This window comes from Salminus brasiliensis, chromosome 6 (genome assembly GCF_030463535.1).
Source record: "Salminus brasiliensis chromosome 6, fSalBra1.hap2, whole genome shotgun sequence".
Lineage (NCBI taxonomy): Eukaryota > Metazoa > Chordata > Actinopteri > Characiformes > Bryconidae > Salminus > Salminus brasiliensis.
The window spans coordinates 759,134-783,894 of record NC_132883.1 but is presented as its reverse complement, the minus strand read 5'-3'; the positions used below and the strand labels follow the sequence as shown (position 1 = coordinate 783,894).

At 42.8% G+C, this 24,761-nt stretch overlaps 1 protein-coding gene across 2 annotated transcripts in view; it reads left to right on the top strand.

Moving 5' to 3' along the window:
* atp2b3a (ATPase plasma membrane Ca2+ transporting 3a) overlaps nucleotides 1-11,315 on the top strand; it is a 47,814-nt gene extending 36,499 nt beyond the window's left edge. The window contains exons 20-22 of one of the 2 annotated variants that reach the window (XM_072681249.1): nucleotides 420-602; nucleotides 2,319-2,405; nucleotides 8,291-11,315. In XM_072681249.1, the coding sequence (XP_072537350.1) occupies nucleotides 420-602; nucleotides 2,319-2,405; nucleotides 8,291-8,686 (666 nt within the window). In that variant the 3' untranslated portion in view covers nucleotides 8,687-11,315. The remainder of the gene's footprint in view (nucleotides 1-419; nucleotides 603-2,318; nucleotides 2,406-8,290) is intronic. The other variant, XM_072681250.1, reaches the window with a different exon arrangement.
* The last annotated feature ends 13,446 nt before the right edge of the window (nucleotides 11,316-24,761 follow it).

Here is a 24,761-nt window from a genome sequence, read left to right as displayed (position 1 = left end):
TATGATTTAATACTGACCTACTAACCATATATATTATATAATAGCACTGACATAATATTAATATAAATTATTAATGAAGCTGTGATGTAGATTACATTAATTAATTAAATAACTTTTTAATTTAATGTAAACTGTTATAATAGTTGTGAGTTCTGATGCAGTTTAGCCTACAGGAGTTTAGCTCCACCCATTCAACGTATACTGTTTAGCTCAGCCCATTTAGCCTACAACAGTTTGACTCCACCCATTCAGCCTACAGTAGTTTAGGAGAGCTCATTCCAGCTAGCCCAGTTTAGCCCCAGTCTACAAAAATAGAGCTCTGCCTATTTAGCCAATATCAGTTTAGCCCCACCCACGTACACTACATAATTTAAAGCCTATCCTATTTTATGAGCTTGTTTATATGTTTGTGTTTATAGCTGATCGCCTCGGTGCCAACAAGCCAGCTGAAGTGCTTGAAGGAGGCGGGGCATGGGCCGGCACCTGATGACATCATGGATGAAGATTTGGCGGAGGATGAGGAGGAAATTGACCATGCGGAGCGAGAACTGAGACGGGGACAAATCCTGTGGTTCAGAGGACTGAACCGCATCCAAACTCAGGTAAAGGTGGGGTTTCCTGGCTCTCAGGTTGGAGAGATGTTTGATCGCGCGGGTAATTATGCGGATGTTTACCTGGTAAATCTTCTTAAAGACTTGTAGCCTGTAGCTGCTTTTCCTTTCTCTATGTCTTCTTTACTCAAAGTGATGTGAACTGATGACGTCACTTGTAGATCTGGTTTGTTTGCGCTCTCTTCTCTCTGCTCACTCAACTCTCCATCTCCTTTATTTCTCTCCTTTTGGTTTCTTTCTGACTCTGGGTGCGTTGTGTGCTGGTAACTATTCTCATCGCTGCTACCTTTGCTTTTTTAATGATTATTATTATTGTGATGATACTGTATGGGGCTATGAGAGCGCTGCTTCATCTGCAAGAGCTCACTTTCTACAAACACTTGGTCTTTAAAGGGCTCATATCACAGAAAGGAAGCACTTTCCTGGCTTTAATATTAGAACTGTATGTAGTATAAACACGCTGTAAAGTTGTGATTTCATCATGAGTTTTGATGCAGTTTAGCCTACAGGAGTTTAGCTACACCCATTCAACGTATACTGTTTAGCTCAGCCCTTTTAGCCTACAACAGTTTGACTCCACCCATTCAGCCTACAGTAGTTTAGGAGAGCTCATTCCAGCTAGCCCAGTTTAGCCCCACCCATTTAGACTACATCACTTAAAGCCTATCCTATTTAGCCTATACAGCAGTTTAGCCCCACCCATTCAGTTGTTAATCTTTCCAAATCAGCCTACAGCAGTTTAGCCCCACCCACACATCATACATCATTTTAAGCCCCTCCTGCTTAGCCTATAGCAGTTTAGCCACACCCATTCATCCCATAGCTGTTTAGCCCCACCCATTCAGAAAACATAATTTAAGCCCCTCCTGCTTAGCCTACAGCAGTTTAGCCCCAACCATACAGCATACATCATTTAAGCCCCTCCTGCTTAACCTACAGCAGTTTAGCCCGACCCATTTAACCAATAGCTGTTTAGCCCCACCCATACAGCATACATATTTTAAGCCCCTCCTGTTTAGCCTACAGCAGTTTAGCCCCACCCATACAACACATAGCTGTTTAGCCCCATCCATTCAGCATACGTCATTTAAGCCCCTCCTGCTTAGCCTACAGCAGTTTAGCCTGACCCATTCAGCCCATAGCAGTTTAGCCCCACCCATACAGCTCATAGCTGTTTAGCCCCACCCATTTAGCATACAGAATTTGAGCCCCTCCTGCTTAGCCTACAGCAGTTTAGGCCACCCATTCAGTCTACAGAAATTTAGCCCCACCCATTTATCCTATAGCTGTTTAGCCCTATCTATTCAGCCTACATGATTTAAGCCCCTCCTATTTAGTCTAGACCATTTAAGACCATTTCTATTTGGCCTACAGCTGTTTAACCCCACTAATTCAGCCTACAGCAGTTTGAATGAGGCAACCAACAAGAACAGAGGTCATTTGCATATTTAAATGTAAAAGGCACAGTAAGAAAACAAGTGTAAAAAGAGGAAATACAGAAGGAACATCAGTGAAAATGAGATATATAGGATACGAGCCGTTTAAAGAGCTGGAGAAAACCACACCTTCACACACTCCCTCACAAAGACGTGCCTGAAATGTCTCCTCTCATGTGTTTTCATTATTTCGTCCCACTTCATTTCCACTGTGCTCATCTGAGCGTGTGTGTTTGTGTGTGTGTGATGTGCTTCTCTCTCTCTCCTGCAGATGGAGGTAGTGAGCACCTTCAAGAGAAGTGGTTCGTTTCAGGGTGCAGTGAGGCGCCGCTCGTCCGTGCTGAGCCAGCTCCATGACGTAACCAATATTTCTAGTCCCACACACCTAGTTCTATCTCCTGCCAATGCAACTGGTGCCCCCGGGAGTGAGTTCCAAAACACTGTAAACGGCACAGAGCCGCTGCACTCACGCAACGAAGATGTCTGACCTACACACACACACAGAGACACACACACTCTCATACACACACAGCAGTTACACACACAAGCTTTATGACCTGCCTTCAAATTGTGATTCGGCTGCTGAATGTGAGCGAGACAGAGAGCAAATAAAAGAGAGAGAGAGAGCGAGAGAGAGAGAGCTTAGCCCTCTGCTTCAGTACTGGTTTCAGTTGGTCAGGGATCCCTAACAGAGGAGCCCTTGCTAACTAGGCTTCACTGATAAGCCCCTGCTGACTAGGCCTCTAAGACTAGCCCTCGCTGACTAGGCCTCACCCTCAAGCCCTCACAGAGGAGCCCTCGTGAACTAGCCCTCACTGACTGTGATTCACAGAGAAGCATTTGCTGACCGATTAGGTCTCACAGAACCGACTAGTCTTTGGTCAGTAAGCCTCACTCAGTAGCTCTTGGTTGACTAGCCCTTGCTGACTAGGCTGACTAGGAGCAGATTTTGTGAACTATGACTACCCCACACCTAGAAGGCTGCCTAAGATTCAGCCTATAGCAGTTTAGCCCCGCCCATTCAGCCCAACAGCAGCATAGCCCCACCCATTTAGCCTAACATGATTTAGCCCCACCCATTTAGCCTAACAGAATTTAGCCCCACCCATTTAGCTTAGCACAGTTTGGCCCCACCCATTCATCATAACACAATGTAGCCCTGCCCACTCAGCCCTACAGCAGATTAGCCCCACCCATTTATCCTAACAGAATTTAGCTCCACCTATTCATCCTACCACAATTTAGCCCCGCCTATTCAGCCTACAGCAGTGTAACCCCACCCACTGAGCTTAGAGCAGTTTAGCCCCGCCTATTCAGCCTACAGCAGTGTAACCCCACCCACTGAGCTTAGAGCAGTTTAGCCCCGCCTATTCAGTCTACAGCAGTGTAGCCCCGGTTTATTCCACTCAGGAGTTCTCTTTTTCTCTTTTTAGCTCTGAGTGCTTATCGAATATGGTAGCCAATCAGAACATCAGTCATTTACATATATCAGCCTTATCAGTCATTTGTAACAGATATAGAGAGATTGGAAAACAGTTGTATAAGAATGAATTTGGGCTTTTCTGAGAGCTTGCAGAAAGTCAGCAAGGTCAGGTTAGACAGTACTGATACAGGGGGCACTCTGACCTCTCTGACCTCTCTCTCTCTCTCTCCCTCTCTTTCTCTCTCTCTCTCTCTCTCTCTCTCTCTCTCTCTCTCTCTCTCTCTCGCGTGCTCTCTCGCTCTGTCCATTTCCGCTCTGTGCTCTCACTTGTCCACTGGCTGTGTTTCCACTCGTGTCCCTCCACCACTACCTCATCATCCTCAGGCTGGATTCCTTTGCTTTGCTGCTTTTCCTTTCAGCTGCCTTAATTTCTCCTCAAGCCTTATTGTACCTCTCGCTCTCTCGCTCTCGCTCTCGCTCTCACGCACTCTTTTCACCCCCCCCCCCCTCTCGCTCATTCATGTGAAAGAGCTTCATGCGCTTTTATTTCAGTCGTGAGGAGATGCGTAATGTCTCGCACGCCATTTCCAGAGTGCTGGGTAGTTTTTCGGAGTGATTTTGGGCGAGTTCGAACCCGCTGACCCAGACGTGCATAAGAAAGCGCTGTGAGCCGAGGGGCGGTTGTAAACTGACGAGTATAAGCCCATGATGGTTTTGATAAGATCTTCTGACCTTTTCTTTGTCCTGTTTAGGAGCACATGCAGCACATGCAACCTGCTGTTGCATGCTTGCTGGCTCTGATGTTTGAGCTTTTGGGTTTTGAGACGTTCTTAACCCTTAGAAGGGCAGAGTTATTGTTGTTTTGCTGTAAATTTGATTTATTTATATTTACGTCATAAAACATTCATAACACACTGAACAGCACAGCATCCGCGACTGTTTCTCTGTTTGTTTTGATGTTAAAAATGAAAAATCGTCACAAAACAAGACCCAACAATATGTTACATGGCCAAAAGTATGTGGACACCCCTTCTTATTAGTGAAATCAGCTGCATTAAGGTGCACCCCTTGCTGAGATACAGCACTAACCAGTAGATCGTGACGAACTGAAGCACCTGTACGTATGGGAGGTCAGCTAAGGTCACTGTGTGCACCAGTGCAGAGCGTGGGCTAGAGGGGTATAAAGGCCCTGTGGGGTATGAAGGGCTGTCGGGTTCTGTGGAGTGATGGAGCTCTAACCAGTATCTTTGGGTATTGAGTTGGCGTGGCAGAACTATCATCATTCAACATGATTGCTGAATGCAATCAAATACTCCTCACAGCAGTGTGTAAAGCCATTTCAAAAATAGTAGAGGCTGTTATTGCAGCAAAGGGGTGAAGGGGGGGAGGGCAAACTCCTATCTAATACCCCTGATTTCAGAGAAAATGCTGAAGAAGCAGGAGAACTGGGTGTCCACATACTTTTGCCATTTTTAAATCAAATTTAGATCATCTTAAAATGTCCCATAAAATTATAGCGTGACCATCATCGCCGGCAATAGCTAAGACCTCTAATGGGTTAAGAGCTCCTCTCTCTCTCTCTCTCTCTCTCTCTCTCTCTGTTTCAGGCTCTGAGTTCTAAACTGATCTTCATTTGACTTTCTTTTCTTCTTCTTCTTGATTTTCTGATCATAATAATAATCTTTTCCTCCTTGTTTGCTGTTTTGATTCATTTCTAATGAGTTATGATCATGTATTTCATGTTAGAGTATTTATAGGATTGATTTTAGATTTGTTTATTTGTGTAAAAGTTGTTTTGCTGATTAAATTGTTCCACTAGGTGGCAGCATTCTGATCTGTGCCTTAATCTAGTCAGTATCGCCCCCTTCAGTTCCTTCAGTTCTTCTTTCTCTAAAATGAACCTTTCTTTTCTCTTCTTTCCTCGCTGTCTTTCACGTTAATGTCACGCTTGTCAGTTCTGTCTCGGTTCTGTCACGTCTTCACTTCTTTTCTTCTGAACAAATATATCAGTATATTTGTTTGATGTTTCCTCCATTATTATTGTTATTATTATTATTATGGTTATCACGTTTGTCTCAGTTTGTCTCTTGGGTTGGTTGTTTCAGAGGAAATTCTTGATTGTTTTGCTGTTAATTTCTTTTTGTTTACTAAACATAGACCTGCAGTGCTCAGCTGTAATAACAATAAATCAAAATGAAATTAAATAAATCAGAAGATGTACAGTTTAAGAAATTCAACAAACAATTCCTTCATTCCTTTTACAGAAACTTAGCATGTTAAATATCTGTACATATGGTTCTAAATAATTCCGACAATTAAATGTATATATATTTTAACTGCAGTCATATATATATATATATATATATATATATATATATATATATATATATATATATATATAATATATGTCCTGATTCCTGGTCCAATCCGACTACCATAATGCTCAGTATCGGCTGAAACCCCAGAGGGCGTTCTGCTAGAGCACAGCAGTAAAAACAAAGGATCACAATTGGATCAGGCCTAAAATAGCCATTACCTGATCCTTACAAATGCTTTATTCTGTAAATTCAGTTTAATCTGTAAAACATTAACAAAAATTATTTAGTTGCTAAATTATTACATCATTGTATTATAACAGGGCAGGGTGTTCTCTGCTCTCCAAAGACTTTCCATTAAAATAAAAGAAAGAAAAACATCTTTATGGATGATCTTAATTTCTTATATGTCAGGCTTAACAGAAAAGCAAACACAAACCCCAGCAGATTCAGAGCTTAATTACTTTAAATGTAACAATTGTTTATGGCTAATCAGGACCACTACTACAAGTATCAACACTGTTCACTATATGGACAAAAGTATTGAGACACCTGCTTATTCATCTTCTGAAATCAAGGGTGTTAAAGAGTTTTAAAGCAATTAATACCAAATAACTGCATGTTTTTGTTATCGCTGGCGATAACGTCGAGCCTGAGTTGTGTTTATGTTATTATCTAATTAAGTTAAGCCCCTCCCTCTCTCTCTCTCCCTGTGTACTGTGATTGGTTGGAACATTCTGTGTTTGGGCGGAGCTATTCAAACACAATTGCTGTTCTGTTTTTCCATTCAGCTCCTGACATGAAAGATCAGTGTGAAATCAGACGGAATTAACACACACACACTTGCATGCCCGCACACACACACACACACACACACACACACAGTTTGTTTTATTTTGACTGAGCATCAGGTTATCAACAGTTGTGGGCCTTATACTCGAACCGTTTACAACCTCAGAGAAATCCTCAAACTGCTCTTTGGAAAAACAAATCAACCGCCTGAACTCCTGTAGTGTGTGTGTGTGTGTGTGTGTGTGTCCTCTCTCGTCCTGTTGCCTCGCTCAGGCCGCTGTGGGCTGGGATGGCTGTGTGTATACTGTATATGTGTATCTGTACGGCTGTGTGTGTGTATATACATGTAAGTGTGTGCTCTGTGCATGCATATGCAGGCATCTGGAGGAGGTCAAGCTGCCTGTTGTGTGCATGCTGCTGCTGTTTTCACACACATACACACACACACACACACACTCTGCTTTTCAAGAAAGAAGCTTCACGGACATCCTAAACACACACACACACACTCACACAAACGACGAGATCAAATCAAAGATGGAAATGGACTTGTGCTTGCATGCCGTGCATGAAAGGGGGCCAAGCGCCCTTACAGGAGGCTTCATGAGGATGACAAGCCCCATGAATTCACTCCTTTGATGTGGTTTTTAATGCTAATTAAGGAGGGTGGAGGTCGAGGGTGGAGGCGGCGGTGGGAGAGTGGGGATAGTTTTCCACCAACGTCGCTGTAAAAGATCTGAGTTATGTTTAATAACAGCGCGGGAGCAGACGTCTCATCCTAGACCAGAAACGAATGTCAATCAATAAAGGAAGCCAACGTTAACCTAATTAACGGAATCTGTTCTTTAACGAATGTTCAGTCCTGTACGACAGGGTTTCTCCAACAGTATGTGAATATTATGCATGTATTTATTTGTTTATTTGTGTATTTGTTGTTGTTGTTGTTGTTGTACATCTCTGTGTTTCATGTATATTTCATTCTCTGCTGAGCACAGAATGTTGTGTGTGTGTGTGTGTGTGTGTGTGTGTGTGTGTGGTGGATTCGGTAATGGTGTGTACTGCGTACACTGTAACGGGGTGGTTGAATGGGCGTGTATTTGTTTCATGTAGTTCTGATTTCTGATGCATGTTTGTACGTCAACAGTGGAAGCAATTATTGGTTGTTTTTTTCCATCAGGCTGTTTAATGTTGCTTTGTTTGTTTGTTTGTTTGTTGTTGTTGTTGTTTATCATATGTATATTACTTTTCTTTTCTTATTTCGCGAGTGTCACACTGCCAAGTGCCTTACACACACTCAGCCAAAGCCAGCAGGACACACATCCGCTGGGGGACGCCAGGGGGGCTAAGGCTGCTTTGACAGACCACACTTAGCACTTTTTTGTTTGTTTGATTTGGGCTTAAGCTCGAGCATTTAGGACCACTGTAAACAACCTTATCTCGCTCACGGGCACTGATTAGTGTAAGCGTGGAGGCCTGTGACCTTTTGACCTTCCAGAACCAAAAGCGGTAGCTCCGGAGGACACTGATTGTTAATGTCTTGCAGATGTGAGCTCATTCACAGCCAGGTTAAGCCAGATTCAGCCAGGTTTGAGGACTAAACATGTCTCTCCACTTCTCTGTCCCTTTGAACCCCTCTTCGCTTCTCCTCCTCCTCCTCCTCCTCCTCCTCCTCCTGCTCCGTGGCCTCCTCCCGCTTGCCCGGTTGATCCGTAGATCCGGGTGGTGAAAGCCTTCCGTAGCTCGCTGTACGATGGCATGGAAAAGCCGGAGTCCCGCAGCTCCATCCACGACTTCCAGGCTCATCCCGAATTCATCATCACCGACTCCGGCCACAGCATCCCGCTGATCGATGAGACGGACGTGGACGACGAGTCCGAGAGGTTCAACCACAACCACATTCGCGTGGCCGTCCGCCACGGCCCCCTCCCGCCGTCCTCGCTGCCTCCTCAGCGCCCCCCGCGGTCACGCTACCCGACCCGGCAGCAGAGCCTCCCGGTCACGCTCAACTGTAACAACAACGCCGCAGAGAACCGGGCCCACCTGACCCGCCCCCCTGCCCTCGACCCTGGTCCCCCCAGCCCGCTGCACAGCTTTGAAACCTGCCTATAGAGGTCAGCGCCAACCCTCTGACCCTGGCCCTGAGGTGTGGCCAGCTTTCGTGAATTTGTATGGATGTTTTAAACTCTTACTGAGGTTCAACTGCCCCTCCACATCCCCCCTCCCACTCTGGTGCGCCTGCCTGGGGCAAATCGACGCGAGAAGCGAGAAGATGCTTCATGATTCTGATCCAAGTGTTACTGCATAAGAACCTTGTTTTTTTCTTTTCTTTTCATTTTTGAAAACTTTAAACTTTGCACCCACTCATGAGCTGCCAGCGCTCTGGACCAAGCTTTCCTCTTGCTCTACGTTAAATAGACGATGACCCTGGCTGGACTAACCCCCCCAGCCGGCGGGCTTTGATGTTGCACTGGACAGGAGCCCACAGACTGATGGGACTCTTTGCTTTGACTCATTTTAAAAGACAATGGACTTGATAAATGTGTAAAAAAATATATAGTAATAGTAATAATAATAATAATAATAATAATAATAATAATTCATAATTCATTCCGCCTTTTAATTGATAATATTTACTGTTCCGATTATTATTATTGTGGTTACTTCTGCTGAAATTACTGCAGTTACCAAGACAAGAGTTACTCCAGGTATGATGCTTTGTTGATTAGCTTCATATATTCATGATGTGTGTATGTGTGTGTGTGTGTATGCTGTGTGTATGTCTACTGGTATGTGTGTGTTGTTTGTTTGTTGGTTGTTTGTTTGTTTGTTTGCTGGTGTTGCTGTCTTTGCTCATGTCCTCATGGTCTTATGTTCTCTCTCCGTCTCTGTGCTTTGGCAGTGTTGTGTATGTCCTATTAAAATAATAAAGAGAACTTATATTAGTACCTTAAATAAATCCTAGAGCTACCGCACGCAGGGGTCATCTGGTACATTATTGGAGAACGATGGACGACTGGAAGATCGATCAGGAGACCAAAGTTTGGATCCTCAGGAGATCTCTCTCTCTGAACGGACGGAGTGGAAATGTTTGCGGGACGGTTTTAGAGAAAGTCTTTTTTATTATTCTTTGCTTTCCCTGCAGCGCTCTGTACCTCCACCCTTACTGTGTTCACTGTAATGTCTCTAACTGGAAAAGCATGATTCAAAGTCAAATATATTTTACAGGATAATCCTGGTGCACTTTTATTTTGTACTCAAAACACAAGCGTTTAATTGAGGGGGGGGATTAGGGGCGTAACGGTTCACAAAAAAAATTCGGTTTGGTCCGAACTGTGGTTTGGTATGAGTACGGTACAACAGAAAAAAAAACCCTTAAGACGAACCCAGGCTTCCTTTCATTTATACTGAACAGACGGTCATTTAATTACAGTTTGTTCCACCTAGTGTCATATAGCGCCCCCCTGAGGTAGTTTATACAGCCTGTAGTGTGCTAATTATGCAGTGCAATGTAAATGCTAGCATGTTCAGTGTGTTTCCACACACACACACATGCAAGCATAAGAATCTGAGACAAGAACCAAACTGTGAGGTTCTAGACAATGTTTGGGTCAAAACATCGGAACATCAGGCTTTAGGTCTTGAGGGGTGTTCCCTCCTGGTATGCAGTGGTCAGTACCTACCAAAAGTGCCCCAAGGAAGGACAAGATCATGGTAATCTAAGGCTCACTGATGCTCATAAAGGCCCCGCCCACTTCACAGCTTACAGGACTTGGATCTTGGACTAAAGGATCTGCTGCTAACATTAGTCTTGGTGTCAGATCGCACAGCAGGTCTCTTAGAGGGAGGGCTGGGCCTGGGCCTGACCCACTACTCAAGCACTTTCACTAGATACTGGAAAAAGTGAATGCCCCCCTGCTTTCAATCAACCAAACCCACAACTCCTCACATCTGCCAGCCCTTGAGTCCACGAGGACTCATGTGAAGCCTTGGGGTGCTGGGACCTCTACTGCATGTTTAGAAGCAGATCAAACCAGAAAGAGAGAAATATTAATAAAACTCATAAGCAAACTTAGACTGGACACAGTGACCTTTACTGGGGCCAAATACTTTTTCACAGGACTGCATGTAGGCCTCGTAGCTCCAGTGTATAACCAGACATGACTCCATGCTTCCATGATGTTAATCAAACTGGTGCATATGATAATCAGGCTGAACGTTCAGGCGTTGACGTGTGGAGTTCATGGAAGCAGCAGGCCTTTGCTACATCATCTCCTTAACCAAGCAGACGAGGAGGCCTAGGAGAGATAAACGCCGTCCATAAACATCCTCAACAGTTAGCAAGCACTGGGTCTCTAACCAGCTCAGAAACTCTCTACAGCTGCTTGCTGGAGTAACTGTCTCTACTGTCCAGAGAAGAAGAATTTCCACTAGATTTTGGAGGAGGAGCATTGCTGTGATCACCAGCCCACCTCATCATCCCCAATTCCCTAACTCATCCAATCCAAAAGTACTGGATGTAGCTCCTCCACCATCATTCCAGAGAACACAATTCCTCCTCAATGCTGGGGGGCTTTATACCCCTCTAGCCCACGCCTGGCATTAGGCAGCATGGAGCCAATAGGGTCATGATGCTGATCTGCTCCAGAGAGTCCTATTCTATTGGCAGTACTTCTCCTCTACAGAGACTAGACAAGCTGTGTGTGTAGCTAAATCCATATCTTAGATGGGGTGTCCTCAAATTTGTGGACATAGTGTGTTTCTAAACTTCTATAAATCAACACATTAAACTCTATTAAACTCTACCAGCTTCACGAATCTTCCTTAAAAGCTGCTCACCTTCTGACCTGAAGATCTGGCCTGGAAACAACAAAAACAAAAGCAGCTGAATCTCGGTTCTCCTTCATTTCCCAGCAGAAATACAGTCTAATATCAGAGACTTCATTTACCAAACAGCTGTGAGAACATCTGGTAGCATTGCTCATCTTCAAACCTGGTGGTTATGCAGCTAATGTAGGCTGAGGAGCACAGAAGAACCAAGTCACCAAACTAAACCTCAGAGAGGTTTTCAGAAGAGGTGGAGAGTAAAGTCAGGGGTTACCTTCTCTGTTAGCAGCGATCTCACTCCTCAAAGTTTCTGCAGTGAAGAAAGAGCAGAGGATCAGATTCTGACCCGTTTACACCGGCTCACTGGTTCCTGGGACTGGGATCTGGATTGTAATCTGATCAGATTGTTTTTACACCGGTTCGTCAGACTGACATCAGACTGCTGAGCAGGACGGAATATGCACATCTGCTTGTTGCGCAACAATTAGTACTGGTGTTTTGGTTGTACTGGGAGGAATTTATGGTGTACTGGGAGGGTTTTTTGTTGTACTGGGAGGGGTTTAGTTGTATTGTGAGGAGTTTTGGTTGTACTGGGAGGAGCTGTTTTGGTTGTACTGGGAGGGGCTGTTTTGGTTGTACTGGGAGGGGCTTTGGTGTACTGGAAAGAATTGTTGGTGTTCTAGGACAGAGGTATGTTTGGTGGTACTGGGAGGGGTTTGGTGTACTGACAGAGGCTTTGGTTGTACTGGAAGGAGTTGTTGGTGTACTGGAAGGGTTTTGGTTGTACTGGGAGAGGTTCTGTGGTATTGTGAGGAGTTTTGGTTGTACTGGGAGCAGTTTGGGTTGTACTGGGAGGGGCTTTGGTGTACTGAGAGAGGCTTTTGTTGTACTGGGAGAAGTTTGGGTTGTACTAGGAGGGGCTTTGGTGTACTCAGAGAGGCTTTGGTTGTACTGGGAGGGGTTTGGACGGAGGTGTTTACACTGCTGTATCATGCATGTCAGAGCTCCTCCTGAGGAGGTTTAAGTAATTAGTGTCTGGTGTACATGAGGCTTGGGTGAGTTTACACTTGCAGTTTTTTTGTGGTTCGGCCTGATTCACATACAGTCCTGATACTGGAGACAGATTAGGTGACCAGGTGTATACAGGGTCTCAAATCAACCTACAGATTAAAAGAGGGCTCACCCAGATCGTCCATGTGCTTATAGCAGCTCGACAGCAGCTTGAAGGATGTCTTCATCCACCCCGGCAGAACACCTTCATGAGTTTAGAAAAGAAAAGACAGAAAACTCATCCATCATGTCAGTGTTGGGTATTCCAGATTACAGTCCTTAAAGGGGAAACTGAAGGGTGATGGGAGGAGGAGGGAGGGAGGGAGGGAGGGGGAGGTGATATGGTAATTATTACAATTATATTACAATATTTAAAGACATTTTCATGATACATGATGTTTTGACACGCAGTCAAATGTATAAATGTTAAATGTATAAATAGTTCCAGATTCCTAAAAACTGCTATTCAAACACTGTCCTAACCTTTATACAGAGATTTACACTCTACAATTACACTCTACTCAATTACACAGGATTACTAATTAATTACACTGTTTGTACTGAAACGTGCAGTTGGTCAGTGTTCTTTAATCGCTTACAATATCCACAATATTTTAACAAAATAAGAATACAATAAAATATTATCATACTGTCCACACCGACTCCGTTCACAACTACAAACCACTTTGTTCACATCAGGCTCGGGTGATAATACAGTAATATCGTATTTAAAAATGAGGAGCGTATTTCAGAATGACCGCTGATGTGTCCGATGTGTCCTATTTCTGTTCTGTGTCTGTATCTAGTTCACCACCAAATTAGCTCATTCCCCCATGTGTGTTTAAGAGGGCCACAGGGTGGGGGCGCTGTGGGAGCTCACTGATTGCTGATGTCAGGCTCTGAAAACAGGTGGAGAATAAAACAGGCCGACCCTAGTGAAGAGTTTAGTGACGAACCTGGATGAAGCCGGTCTTCTAAATATTCCTGAAAACAGTGGAAACCCTCCTCAGACCGTTCCCTCGTCTGCTAGCTCACTTATCTGAGCCTATAGAGCCGACTACGAGTCCAAACCCAGCAGAACCGGCCTCTCATCCAGTGGTGGCAGTGGTGGCTCAGCGGTTAGAGCGCCGGGATATCGATAACAGGGTTGTGGGTTCGATTCCCGGGCTCGGCAAGCTGCCACTGTTGGGCCCTTGAGCAAGGCCCTTTACCCTCTCTGCTCCCCGGGCGCTGGAGTTGGCTGCCCACCGCTCTGGGTGTGTGTGTGCTCACTGCCCCTAACACGTGTGTGTGTGTGAGTGTTTGTTCACTACCAGATGGGTTAAATGCGGAGGACACATTTCGCTGTACAGTCCACACTGTACAGTGACGAATACGTGCACCTTATTTACTCTTCCTCCCAACACCAGTCTCTCGACTCCTCTCTCAGACTCGGAGGTTTTCTGGTCAGCGCTTGTTGGGGTCAGCGGTTAGTCAGCAGCAGCTGCTCTGGGCTGTCTGAGACTCGGTGGAGCTGTAGCTGAGCTAGTTAAGCGAAGAATAGCTTAGCGAGAGGCTACAGATCCAAAACCACAGGACCAAAACCACAGATCCAAAACCACAGATCCAAAACCACAGGACCAAAAGCACAGGACCAAAAGCACAGGACCAAAACCACAGATCCAAAACCACAGATCCAAAACCACAGGACCAAAACCACAGATCCAAAACCACAGGACCAAAAGCACAGGACCAAAAGCACAGGACCAAAACCACAGGACCAAAACCACAGATCCAAAACCACAGATCCAAAACCACAGATCCAAAACCACAGGACCAAAAGCACAGGACCAAAACCACAGGACCAAAACCACAGATCCAAAACCACAGATCCAAAACCACAGATCCAAAACCACAGGACCAAAACCACAGATCCAAAACCCCAGCAGCCGCTCGAGCCGTTCTGGTCTAGACATTTAGAAGTGGGGTTTCAGTCAGACAGGCTGTTCTCCTGCTAGCTAAGCTAATGCTAACAGCGTCTCTCTCCTGATTCAGGGCAGGTGAACAGGTGTAATGGTCAGATTGACGCTTTAACATTTATTGATTGGCGGATTTTAAGCTGTGCAGTGTTCACTTTATCACCCTGAGAGCAAACTGACCGCTGTGATTGGTCTTTTTCAGATTTAGGGTAGAACCTAAATTTACGCTACTTGCGCCTTCGGTCATACTGTATACCATGGTAATATTTTGAGACGGTGTGATGGCATGAAAAAGGTGGATACTGCACAACCCTGGTTCACTTTTTAACTATTCGGCCACAGGTCTTCAAATCCAGACCCTGCATCCAGTTTCCTGCTCCTGGGTTTTGGTCACTGGTGGTTAACTTAACTAAAACCCACAACTGGAAACTAGTTTTAAGGTCCGAATTTAAAGACTTCTGCGAAGATCAGTGGAATCCCCCTTTAACAGATAAAAATCCTGGAGTGGAGTACCTGAATCACTGAAGAGGACCCACAGCAGAGTGTTGGTGTATGGGTTTTCTTTATCCAGGTTTCCTAGAAAACACAAGGCCATGAAACAAACCAAAACACAGGCAGATACAACAATCAGCCAGAACATTAATTCCACCAGCTTAATATTGTGAGCTGTCGAGGCATGGACTCTGCCACCTGTACGTTGTGAGGTGGGCGGGACCTCCATGAGCATCATCATGAGTCTTAGGCCCCCATGACCCTGTCACCAGTTCACCGGTTTTTCTTCCTTGGAGATATGCATACCGGGAACACCCCATAGGACCTGCCTGATATTCTGAACCAGTTGTCTATCTAGAACATCATAGTTTGGTTCTTGTCAAAGTGTCTCACATTTCAATTGTTCAATTGCTTCAACAGTGGTATTAATGTTATGGCTGATTGGTGTATGTTTACTGACTGGTTGCCAACTCTGGAAGTCAGTGTATAAAGATTTGATTACAGGTCATGTAGGTGCATTTCTGATCCATTCATCATGAAGTTCTGATACAGTATAAAGAACAACTGCAGATTCACATTATGGGAGAAAGAGAACAGCGGAGATACAGATTTCTGTGTGACAGTTGATATTCTATAATCTATTGATCACCACACAAACTGCTTGCTCACCTTCTGACTTGAAGATCTGGCCTGGAAACAATAAAAACACAAGCAGCTGAATCCCGGTTCTCCTTAATTTCCCAGCAGAAATACAGTCTAATATCAGAGACTTCATTTACCAAACAGCTGTGAGAACATCTGGTAGCATTCTTCATCTTCAAACCTGGTGGTTATGCAGCTAATATAGGCTGAGGAGCACAGAAGAACCAAGTCACCCAGATAAACCTTAGAGAGGTTTTCAGAAGAGGTGGAGAGTAAAGTCAGGGGTTACCTTCTCTGTTAGCAGCGATCTCACTCCTCAAAGTTTCTGCAGTGAAGAAAGAGCAGAGGATCAGATTCGGATCAGCCTAAGAACCAGACAGACATCAGACAGGCAGTGCAGGAAGGAGAACTCACCCAGCTTGCCTGCATGCTTGTAGCAGCTCGACAGCAGCATGAAGGATGTCTTCATCCACCCCGGCAGAACACCTTCATGAGTTTGACATTAAAATCGAAATTCACCTTGAGCCTCGTTTATTAATCACGATACAAAAGAATTTCTTTGTAAAACATGAATCGTGGAGCTGATCACCTGAATCACTGAAGAGGATCCAGGCCAAAATACTGCTGTATGGCTCCACTTTATCCACCAGATCTCCCAGAACACACACTGCAGGGAAACAAACCCGCATACCGGCGTAAATGTGCTGATTAGACGCTGCTTTATGTCCATTTTGTTTGTTTGTTTTTTGTTTTCTGTTGTTTGTGTTGTTCTGATGACTGTCCCCCATGGCTCAGACGCCCCCCCCCCCCCGAGAATTTTTACATCATAGCTCCCTGTGCCGCCTGTGGATTGACTCTACTTTGAGGACTGGAAGTTCTCAGTGTTGCACAGGGAACTCTTGAGTGACTCTTGAGTTTGAGAAAGGTGTTATTTATATTAAATGTAATATTATTTAGCTCTTCCCTACCACAGTGCAAATACTTTTAGAGTTACACTATAAAATAAAAAAATATAAAAATAAGCATTAACAGACATACAGACCTAAAGAGACTAAACCGTGCAGTGCACCGTTCTCCAGTTTTTAATAATGTTCAGTAAATAGGTTTAATGATGCACTGGAGGAGGTAGAACACATGTGCAGTGTCATTTAAATGGATACAGATTTTCAAAAACTCCAGAATCATAAATCCAATCAAACTGATCAGTGGTAAGAATGTCAGGATGGGAGCACCAACTCGATCAATATGCTGATGAATCTTGCAAGGGTTAGGGTTAGGAGGAGGAGAGGTGTCGCAGGAGAGATGGGATGTCTATAGCCTTTAGGTTTGTGACAAAATATCAAAGTATGAAGATAAAACACAGCCTTCAGTGTTCTGTCGCTTTCATGCAACAGTTAACTGTAAATACTGTAAGTATTGAGCCGTAAACGTAGCATTTCATATGTTTAATGTTAATCCTTCCGCCAAATTCCCTAGTTCCCTAACAAGCAGCTTGACTCGGCCTGTCCAATACATAGCCCTAGTAGCCAATTGATGCAGAGCTCATTAACATATACCAGTCTTAAAGGCACCATGTGCTTAACTGTAGGGATGACTGTGGTGCCTCAGAAAGTCCACCTGCGTACCTTTCAGGTGGTCCGCTGAAGTCGGCCCGTAGCGTATTTGGCAGGTGTCTTTGTTTCTGTAGCACTGATTCCTTATACAGCCTGGCAAAGAGACACAGCGTGATCAGACTGCAGTGAGAACAGACTGGGCTCCATTACTATAAATGTGTCAGAAACCACACAATCAAACACCTCCACACAGTCTGAGGAGAGTGTGTGATGATTAGCAGAGGAGCGTCTGATCTCGTTCATTTCCATCACACAGAAATCCAGATCAGACCTCGAGCTGCGAATCCGGATGATCTGCTGCTGGAGTGCATGTTCAACATCAACGGAGAGTTCTGCCGTGTGGAGCATAAAGATCACAAAAGATCTTACCATATATTTCCTTAACGACCCCTGGGAAATCTAGAGCTTTACTGGGAATAGGGATCACTGAGAGAGAGAGAGAGAGAAAGAGAGAGAGAGAGAGAATTAATAATTAAATAATCAATTAACAATGAACTAATCTATTAAAAAATTTTTTTTTGTTTACCCTACCTCAACATTTCTGAAATACAATAATAATAATAATAATAATAATAAATGGAAGACAATGTTGACAAAACTGCCAAGCTTTAAAATTCAGAATAACATCAAAGAAAAATGAAAATGAAAAAAAAAATGAAAATAAAAATGTCACAAAATATGACCTATGTAATAATCTAATAATTTTATACATGATGAAGTAACATGAGAAAGCAATAAAGGCATTGAGGAGTGGCAGTGAAAATCATTCAAATTAAGTAAAAATAATAAAGTAAAAATACAAAATGTGATGAAAAATGAAAGTAACATGAGAATGTGATCATTAGTAATCAAAGCAAGTTAAATTTGAGGTTATAATAATGTATCCTCAGCTGCCTTTTAAAGGTTCGGACTGATGTTGCTGGTCTAAACTTAATTGGTTAGTTAACGGCGTGAGAAGCTTGGAGACGTAATCACAAAGACTAAACAGAACAAATAAAAAACAAAGAATTACAAACAAGGAAACAAACAGAAACTAAACAAAACAACACAGGCCAAGTTAACACACCCTAAACACGTACCGCCATGATCACACAAGACCAGACAGAGGAAGGCTAAAACAAAGGGGTGCTTGTATAGAGACTAACACAGGACACACCAGAAACACCGGAGACTAACAAGGGGGCGTGGCTACAGAGAAGGCACAGGTGGGAACACTAATGAACAGGAGGGGCTTGAATTGACATTACTTGATTTTTATTTTGAGTTTTGAGTTTTTTTGTGAAGTTGTGTAAAATATATTTAAAAAATGTAAATATAATATATAATTATATATATATATATATATATATATATATATATATACAGTGAGTCCAAGAAGTATTTGATCCCTTGCTGATTTTCTTCGTTGGCCCACTAATAAAGACATGATCATTCTATACTTTTAATGGTAGATGTATTCTTACATGGAGAGACAGAATATTAAAAAGAAAATCCAGAAAATAAATCTAAGGAATATATATTAATTGATTTGTATTTCATGGAGTGAAATAAGTATTTGATCCCTTAGTATTCATTAGCAGTTCTGGCTTTTACAGACCAGTTAGACACTCCCAATCAACTTGTTACCTGACCTGAAGCCACCTGTTCTCACTAATCACTTGTGTGAAAAACACCTGTCCACAGAATCAGACAGATCACACAGATTTCAAGTCTCCAACATGGGTAAAACCAAAGAGCTGTCACAGGACCTCAGAGTCAGAATTGTTGACCTTCACAAAGCTGGAATGGGCTACAAAAAGATTAGTAAGGTGTTGGATGTGAAAGTAACAACTATTGGTGCAATTATCAGAAAGTTTAAAGAGTATAACATGACAATCAACAGACCTCGGCCCGGTGCTCCAAAGAAGATTTCGCCTCGTGGGGTGGCAATGATGCTGAGAACAGTCAGAAATCGTCCTGCAACCACTCGGCAGGAGTTAGCAAATGACCTGAAGGCAGCTGGGACCACAGTTTGCAAGGAAACAATTGGCAACACTTTGCGCAACAATGGATTCACATCCTGCAGTGCCCGAAAGGTACCCCTGCTGAAGAGAGCACATGTGGAGGCGCGCCTCAAGTATGCCAATGATCATTTGAAAGATGAACCAAGTTATTGGGAGAAGGTTTTGTGGTCAGACGAGACCAAAATTGAACTTTTTGGCCTCAACTCCACCCGCCATGTGTGGAGGAAGAAAAATGCTGCCTATGACCCCAAGAACACTGTGCCCACCGTCAAGCATGGAGGTGGAAGCATAATGTTTTGGGGGTGTTTCTCTGCCAAGGGTACAGGGCTACTTCACCGCATCACTGGGAAGATGGATGGAGCCATGTACCGCACAATCCTGAGGGACAACCTCCTCCCCTCTGCCAGGGATCTGAAAATGGGCCGTGGTTGGGTCTTCCAACATGATAACGACCCTAAACATACAGCAAAGGCAACAAAGGATTGGCTCAAGAAAAATCACATTAAGGTCATGGAGTGGCCCAGCCAGTCGCCAGACCTCAATCCGATCGAAAATCTATGGAGGGAGCTGAAGGTCAGAGTTGCCAAGCGACAGCCCACCAACCTTCATGATTTAGAGAGGATCTGCAAAGAAGAGTGGGCCAAAATTCCCCCTGGTGTGTGTGCTAAACTTGTGGTTAACTACAACAAACGTCTCACCGCTGTGCTTGCAAACAAAGGCTTTGCCACTAAGTATTGAGTGTGTTTGGCAAGAGGGATCAAATACTTATTTTCCTCATTGAAATACAAATTAATTAAAATATATTCTTTAAAATTATATTCTGGATTTTTGTCTTGATATTCTGTCTCTCCATGTTAGAATATATCTACCATTAAAAGTGCAGAAGGATAGTGTCTTTATTAGTGGGCAAACAAAGAAAATCAGCAAGGGATCAAATACTTCTTGGACTCACTGTATATATATTATTAAAAGAATAAAAGAGCAAAACATTCAAGAGGGTAAATGCTTTTATAGGCACTGTCCATTATTAACCAGTCTAACATGGAGTAAACAGGTGTGTAAGATGCTCTAAAGGTAGTAGAATACATGCAACATACACCATATGTCCAAATGTTTGTGGACACCCCTTCTAATGAACGTAGTGATGATAAAAGCTTATTTTCCCTTCCTTTGTGTATTTCGTTGAATGCGACCCTCTGCAACTGGGTCCTGGGTTTCCTTACTGAGAGACCTCCATCAGTCAGGACAGGTAGCAGCATCTCCAGCACCACACCATTGTGGATGACCCCACCCACACCTCACACAGAAGGCACCAGAGCATCCGAGGCATCACTGCCAGACTCTGCAACAGCTTCTACCCTCAAGCTGTTAGACTTCTCAACACACAAGGACTGAGCTAAGACCCTCCATACACACTCACATACACATCCCTACTGATGCTCCCACCATGTGCCTACCTGCACACCTGTCAAGTTGCACCACCTATCATCTGCTGCTAAATACTGTATTACATTTATTTAACCATGCTACACACATCTGCACCTTCTCCCCTCCACACACACGGCACTGTCCTGTCTGATTACTGTGTCTAATGTCTGTTGTATTTGTGGTATTTATGGTGTTGTTCTGTCCCATGTTACGCCATGGAGATCCTGGAGGAATGTGATCTCGCTCCGCTGTGAACTGAGACAGAATGACAATAAAAGCTGCTTGACTTGTTTCATAGTAAACAGGTTGGGTCAGCTGCTGCACGGCTACTTTCATTTTCCCCACACAGGGACGAGCTCCACCAGACTGGACAGACCGGAGTGAAGGTGTGAACGTGCATTTCTGCAAATAATTGATTCATTTAATTTAATTCATATATCCGCACTAATAATCGGTAAAGGATAAAGGAGTTACCGAGGAGCAGGAGAAGAGCTGCAGTCTGAGAGCTCCACATCCTGATACAGCAGCTCACCTGAGCAAGACGAGACGAGACGATTACTGAGAGTAAAGGAGTTCAGAACTGAACGCTTGGTGAGGAAATGATGGCTATGAGCTGGAAATATATGATGCTTTTGGTTATTTTCTAAACTGTAAACTGTGACTGGCAGCATTATGGTGTTATAAGAGAATAAATGAGATCCAGAGAGCCAAAGGAAAAACTCCCTCAGGTCAAGAGGAAGAAACCTCGAGAGGAACTCGTGAAGACTCAGCACCACAGATAACGAAGAGGTTATGTCCTTATACTGGCCTGTTCACTCTCCCCCTAACACTGAAAAGTCTACAGTATGGATCATAGCATAATCTTAGTAATATCTTACCTGAGCTCACCTGAGTTCAGTAAACGATTAAGCAGAGCAGATTCAGCTTTAACCCTCCACCAGCTTCCAGCCTGAATGCTCATTAACGTGGCGGAGTCGGCATGTCCTCAGGGATAGGTCCTTAGAATGGAAGTGTCACATGGGAGGAACTGGTTTATTCAGTTTACTGTTGCTACGGGAACTGAATACTTACAGCACCTAAACATTAGAGCACAGCGATTACCATAAGTACCACAGCTCATACTAAATACAACACCTCATACTAAATACTACACCTCATACTAAATACCACACATACTAAAAACCACACTGCATACTAAATACAACACCTCATACTAAATACTTCACCTCATACTAAATACTACACCTCATACTACATACCACACCTCATACTAAATACAACACCTCATCTTAAATACCACACCTCATACTAAATACAACACCTCATACTAAATACTACACCTCATACTAAATACCACACCTCATACTAAATACTACACCTCATACTAAATACCACACCTCATACTAAATACCACACTGCATACTAAATACAACACCTCATACTAAATACCACACCTCATACTAAATACTACACCTCATACTAAATACCACACCTCATACTAAATACCACACTGCATACTAAATACAACACCTCATACTAAATACAACACCTCATACTAAATACCACACCTCATACTAAATACCACACTGCATACTAAATACAACACCTCATACTAAATACCACACTGCATACTAAATACAACACCTCATACTAAATACAACACCTCATACTAAATACCACACCTCATACTAAATACCACACCTCATACTAAATACTACACCTCATACTAAATATAACACCTCATACTAAATACTACACCTCATACTAAATACAACACCTCATACTAAATACCACACCTCATACTAAATATCACACCTTATACTAAATACAACACCTCATACTAAATACTATACATCATACTAAATACCACACCTCATACTAAATACCACACCTCATACTAAATACAACACCTCATACTAAATACCACACCTCATACTAAAAACCACGCCTCATACTAAATACAACACCTCATACTAAATACACCTCATACTAAATACCACACCTCATACTAAATACAACACCTTATACTAAATACAACACCTCATACTAAATACAACACCTCATACTAAATACTACACCTCATACTAAATATAACACCTCATACTAAATACCATACCTCATACTAAATATAACACCTCATACTAAATACCACACCTCATACTAAATACTTCACCTCATACTAAATAGTACACCTCATACTAAATACAACACCTCATACTAAATACCACACCTCATACTAAATACCACACCTCATACTAAATACCACACCTCATACTAAATACTACACCTCATAGTAAATACTACACCTCATACTAAATACCACACCTCATACCAAATACAACACCTTATACTAAATACAACACCTCATACTAAATACTTCACCTCATACTAAATAGTACACCTCATACTAAATACAACACCTCATACTAAATACCACACCTCATACTAAATACCTCACCTCATACTAAATACTACACCTCATACTAAATACTACACCTCATACTAAATACCACACCTCATACCAAATACAACACCTTATGCTAAATACAACACCTCATACTAAACACCACACCTTATCTTAAATACCACACCTTGTACTAAATACCACACCTCATCTTAAATACCACACCTCATCTTAAATACCGCTCCTCATCTTAAACACCACACCCCATCTTAAACACCACACCTCATACTAAATACCACACCTCATCTTAAATACCACACCTCATCTTAAACACCACACCCCATCTTAAACACCACACCTCATACTAAATACCACACCTCATCTTAAATACCACACCTCATCTTAAACACCACACCTCATACTAAATACCACACCTCATCTTAAATACCACACCTCATACTAAATACCACACCTCATCTTAAATACCACACCCCATACTAAAAACCACACCTCATTTTAAATACCACACCTCATACTAAATACTACACCTCATCTTAAATACCACACCTCATACTAAAAACCACACCTCATCTTAAATGCCACACCACATCCCAAACACACCTTATCTTAAATACCACACCTCAAACCCTATCTATATATCTCTGTCTATATATTGTACATCTATTTATTTATATTTTTATTAATCCCATGTGAGCAGAGTCATCAAAGTATTTCATTGCTAATTGTACCATTTATGACTCTATGTATGTGACAAATTAACTTACTCGAAAAAATCTTACACCTATTTCATTTAATTATCAAGGTTTTAATTTATTAATGAATTTATTTTACGTTTATTTATCCAGGGTACTCACTATGAGATCAAAACTCTTAAAACAGGTGACCCCTGGCCAAGGCAGCACAGAGCTACAGCTACAGAGACTACACCCTAATTATCAGAAAATAGAGAGGAAATACACATACACACAAATATACCTTAACCAGAGCAAACGAGTGTGAAATAAAAAGAAATAAACTGATCCGATCTAAAAGTTAAGATCATTCAATGTGAAGGTGCGCTGTGTTTCCAAATTCAGACCGGACTGCTGGAACATGTGATACAGCTACTGGAACATCATTTGTACAGAGAGCTGGAGAAGAATCCAGACAAGTAGGAAGGAAGTTGATCCTGAACTGATCATTTCTTTATACACAAAAAAGTCAATTACTATGTCAGGATTTTGAGATGCTAAGTCATTATGTTGAGATCTTTTTTTGTTATTTTGAGATGCGTTATGCTTTAAATTTTTAATTAATAATTCAATATCATTTTTAAGTGTCAGGAATTCATCAGTCTTCCATCCAGTAATGATCGTTTAGTATCCCCAGTCCTTGCCAGTTGGTTGTGACTCCATCTTTTTCTGCAGTATCAGCTTCCCAACCATTCCAGTGTTGACCCCCCCAGTTTCTTAACCAGCTGGCCTCTAAGTTCTCTGAATGGCTGGGCTCTTAGTTCCCAGCTAAATCAGCCCCCAGTTCCCTAATTGACCAGCATCCCAGTTCCATGCCAGTTTGGCCTTGCAGTTCCCTTTACCAGACCGATTGACCAGAGGTTTTATTAAAGATCACAGTATGATCAGAGATTATGCAATAAACAAGAGCACGACAACACACAAACCATTAAGACCAGCGCGGTAACTGAGGAGAAAAAAATTTATTTATAGAGCATCTATCCCAAACTCAGAGCCGTGATACAAAACCCAAATAACA